A 4437-nucleotide genomic window follows, 5' to 3' on the forward strand; every position below is an offset into this window, starting at 1 on the left:
CTCCCTCCCTCCCTCCCTCCCTCCCTCCCTTCCTTCCTTCTTTCTTTGTTGGGGAGGAAGTTTATATCATTTTCCATAACGACTTCATCAAGTGACATCACCAACAGTATATAACCCCCTCACCAATACTTGTTTTTACCTTTTTGGTAACATTGATCCTTCAGGGTGCCAGATGATATGTAGCAATATGGATTTCCCTCATAGGGAGCCTGACTCACTGTTAGTCTTTTGATGTGAACAGACTTCTAGAGAAGGCCTGTCAGATAAATGTTGTCAATTCTCTATACTATTTTTTTATGCTTGCACACTTGAATAATTATAATAAATATTATCACAAACCCTGAAAATGTCAGTGAACAAAGATGTTTAACTTTTTACAGACTTCTTACACTTATCTGACCTCCTTTTTCCAGAGCACATGCCAACGTACATGAGGACATTTGTCTTAGGATATAGGTTTGGGAATTATATATAGGGAGATTGGTCCTCTTTCTGCATCTTTTAATCACACACAGGTTCGTTTCTCTGTGATGTCTGAGGGCCTTTGGGATACCCTAGCAAGTTTCTAATGACAAGTTGGCTCTGCAGGTGCTACATCACATTGGCTCAAGCTCTGGGCATGAGCATGGGAGGAGCCCCTGCTGGTCCTGCAGGGACAGGCAAGACAGAGACCACCAAGGACATGGGCCGGTGTCTTGGGAAATACGTTGTAGTTTTCAACTGCTCGGATCAGATGGATTTCCGAGGACTTGGGCGGATCTTCAAAGGTGAGCACTGTGCTTTTTTTTTCAGTGACTGAGAAATTTCAGGTCAGGTGAAATTTCTTGTTAAGATTTATCTCTCAGGGTGGTCAATGCAGCTTCCCAGCGGCACATGCTTAGGTTGTGGGAAACTCGATTCAGTCTGCAGCAGCAACCACAGCAAAAGATTTGTATATTCTTTTTAAGAGATACATTTTGGTGTCACTTTTCCCGGCTTGTTTTATTGGACAAGCTCAGTCTTAGCGGCACTAGGTGGATAGGATGCTCGTGTAATTTCCCCTTTGTAAAGCAATCGTCATAAGTAATGTGGTTGGATGTTCACGGACAACCTGCCAACGTCTCAGCTCTTTGGGGCCTTTGGACACACCATTTATTTTCTAACCCCAGTTTTGAATAAACTGATCTCTGGTTCACTTTGGCAGCTGAGTAATATCCGTTTTCTTGGTCTTCAGAAATGATGTACTAATTGGATTTTCCGTTTAATTTCCTTTCTAAGGGCTGGCACAATCTGGGTCCTGGGGTTGCTTTGATGAATTCAACCGTATCGATCTACCAGTTCTGTCCGTCGCAGCCCAGCAGATCTCCATTATCCTCACGTGTAAAAAAGAACATAAAAAATCTTTTATTTTTACTGATGGAGATAATGTGACCATGAACCCAGAATTTGGACTTTTTCTAACCATGGTAAGTTAGAAGAGCCAGCCATTGCTAGAAGAGCCAGCCATTGCTAGAAGAGCCAGCCATTGAAATGCAACCCAGCCTTGTCATCTCCGCTCACACCCCTCCCCAGTCCCCTGTCACCTGAGCATCACGCATGCAAATGGAGATTGTAATTATCATTTCTGTTTGAAAACCTTTAAGAGCTAAACAAAGCTCGTATTAATAACTCATGACTTAGATGGTCCAGGCAAAGGAAGAGTGAGCTATGTAAATGAGATGCCCACTTGACATTCCAGATCTGTGTTGTGTGCATAATGAATCTCTTAGTATCCTGCCGGGGTGTCCTAGCTGTCCAAGGAGCATGTCATTTATCCTTGGGTTTTGCTTCCATTCAGAACCCTGGCTATGCTGGGCGCCAGGAACTCCCTGAGAACTTGAAGATCAACTTCCGCTCTGTGGCCATGATGGTCCCTGACCGGCAGATTATCATCAGGGTGAAGTTGGCCAGCTGCGGCTTCATTGACAACGTAGTTCTGGCCAGGAAATTTTTCACGCTCTACCGGCTGTGTGAGGAGCAGCTCTCTAAGCAGGTGTGCTACTCTGAAGGTCTTTATGGAGTTCGACACGTTTCTTCTTTTTGTTCACTGGACTATTTCCATTTCTTTTAAAGACTGTTAGGGAATGTCGTATAGGCTTACAATGTATTTTGATGAATCTACATCATATTCTGTCCCCTCCATTTCCTCCTTTATCCCCTTCACTACCTTTCTCTCCAAATTTTATGAACTTTTAAAACAATCAACTGAGGCCCCTTAGTGCTGCCAGTATACGCATGGATGTAGAGCTATCTATTAGAACACGGGTTGCCTCTCAGGTTGGATACTTGTTAAAAACCAATTCTTCCACTCCCAGAAGCTGCCAATTACCAGTAGCTCTTCAGCTTAGACTAGAACTCTTGACAATGTACCTTTGCACTAAGTATAAAATGACAAAGCTTGTGTGTGTGTGTGTAATTACATGTGCATTGTGTGTACACAGGCATGTGGGGGCCAGAGGTCAGCTTCATGACTGTACCTAAGGTACTGTCCACCTTGACTTTTGACACAGGGTATCTCACTAGCCTTAGGCTAGCTGAGTAACCTAGGACCAGTGAGAACCAGGGACCTGTCTGTTTCTGATTTTCCAGTGCAATGAATTCATGTGTGTGTCACCACGCCTGGCTTCTCCCCCGCTCTTGGTTTTCAAACTGATGTCAGATCTTCATGGTTACACAGCAAGCACTTGACCTACAGAGTTATCTCCCTAGACCCAACAAAATTGATTTTCTCTAGACTTCTGTTAAGAAGTACATTTAAAGAAACAGCTATTTTTAGCACAGAAGTGATGTGGTTGCTCTGCAAGCTGACTTATGAGCTATAGCATGAATGATATTGCTACTGGCAATTTACATAACCTGTGTGTGCATTACGGTATAAAGAGGCAATGACATAGTTTTTGGGATCGCCTGTCTATCGACCTCCAAGCTCGCCCATGTATTTAACTAAGCTTGTTGACTAATTGCTTTTTCTGTTGTAAACTTCTTGATAGTTTCTTACATGTTTGGGATATCAGATAAAGCCTTCATGAGAGTTAACGGCTAGGAGTTAATCACATATCACACCTGTATTAATTATCTATTGCTGACTAACAATTTTAGTCACAAGCTCAGTGGCTTGAAAGAGTGGACAGCATTTCATAATGTCTGAGGAACTGAAGGCAGCTTCAGTGGGTCCGATATATGTCAGAAGGCCACAGCAAAGATGCCGGCCAGAGCCTTGATTCCATCTCACTCTTGATTGGGCATCAGTTTACTGAATTATCTTCCTCTCCCTCCTGTTCCTAGGAGAATGTTCTGTGTCCCTGACTCCAACCCTTGTCTTCATTGCTTCTGTACTCCACTCCTATGGTCACACCCACAAAGCCCCCATGCAATGACAGGAATCAATGCAAGCAATGTGGTCTTACCCTTGCAGATACCACTCCAGGCTCATGGATTTAACTCACAATTCCATCTTTCAAAGGAAGTTTTCCCTTGTTAATTTTATCCGCAGACACTTTGAAGTTATTGCTACTTTTGGGCACATTTACTTAGACTTATATTTCTTTGTTGTGGTTGTTGTTGCTGCTGCTGCTGCTAACCACCACTACCACAACCACCACCACCACCACCACCACCTTCTCCTCTTCCTCCTCCTCCTCCTCTTCCTCTTCCTCCTCCTCTTCTCCTTCTTCATCTTATTTATTAAAGAGTACATTGTCACTGTCTTCAGAAACACCAGAAGAGAGTATTGGATCCCATTTACAGATGGTTGTGAGCTACCATATGGCTAGGAATTGAACTCAGATTCTCTGAAAGAGCAGTCACTGCTCCTAACCACTGAGCGTTCTCTCTCTCCAGCCCCTTTTTGTTCTTCTTATGAACAAAAACTGACCTTGAATGTGTTTTGTGCTCTGCTCTCAATACATGCGCACTGTGTGGCACTCCCTGCTACATTAACCAATGGCTTTTAATTTTATTTTTGTTTTTATTTAATTATAATTTTATTTTGTAAAACATGTAACTTACTATATCAGTCATTTCAACTGCACAGTTTGTTAGTGTCAAATATACTTATAACAGATCTACAGACATCTTTCATAATTTCTTTTCCTTGCAAAACTAAACCATGCGATTGGACAGATCCCTTTTTTCCCAGCCCCTGGTAGCCACCATTCTAATTTTCTACCAACTTAACAGATTACTCAGGTAAATGAAACAATACAGTGTTTGTTCTTCTGTGGCTATAATACTTTCTAGGTCATTCATGATGTGCTGTGGAGTTCCTTCTTTGTGTGACTATATAATACTCCACTGTGTGAAAGGGCTGGGTTTTGCTTCTTCATTCATCTGCAGTAGGGCACCTGGGCATCTGGGCTGCTCCCTACTTTTGTCTTCTGTGAACAGTAGGGTATGAATATTATATATTGTTCAAACGTC

General features: G+C 42.6%; 1 protein-coding gene across 1 annotated transcript in view; it reads left to right on the forward strand.

The window, feature by feature from the left end:
• Dnah5 (dynein axonemal heavy chain 5) overlaps positions 1 to 4437 on the forward strand; it is a 237302-nt gene that overhangs the window by 103372 nt on the left and 129493 nt on the right. Inside the window, exons 36-38 of the mRNA XM_028767581.1 lie at positions 589 to 767; positions 1258 to 1445; positions 1817 to 2011. Of these exons, the coding sequence (XP_028623414.1) occupies positions 589 to 767; positions 1258 to 1445; positions 1817 to 2011 (562 nt within the window). The remainder of the gene's footprint in view (positions 1 to 588; positions 768 to 1257; positions 1446 to 1816; positions 2012 to 4437) is intronic.

The sequence above is a fragment of the Grammomys surdaster genome, unplaced genomic scaffold (assembly GCF_004785775.1).
Source record: "Grammomys surdaster isolate TR1022 unplaced genomic scaffold, NIH_TR_1.0 174, whole genome shotgun sequence".
Lineage (NCBI taxonomy): Eukaryota > Metazoa > Chordata > Mammalia > Rodentia > Muridae > Grammomys > Grammomys surdaster.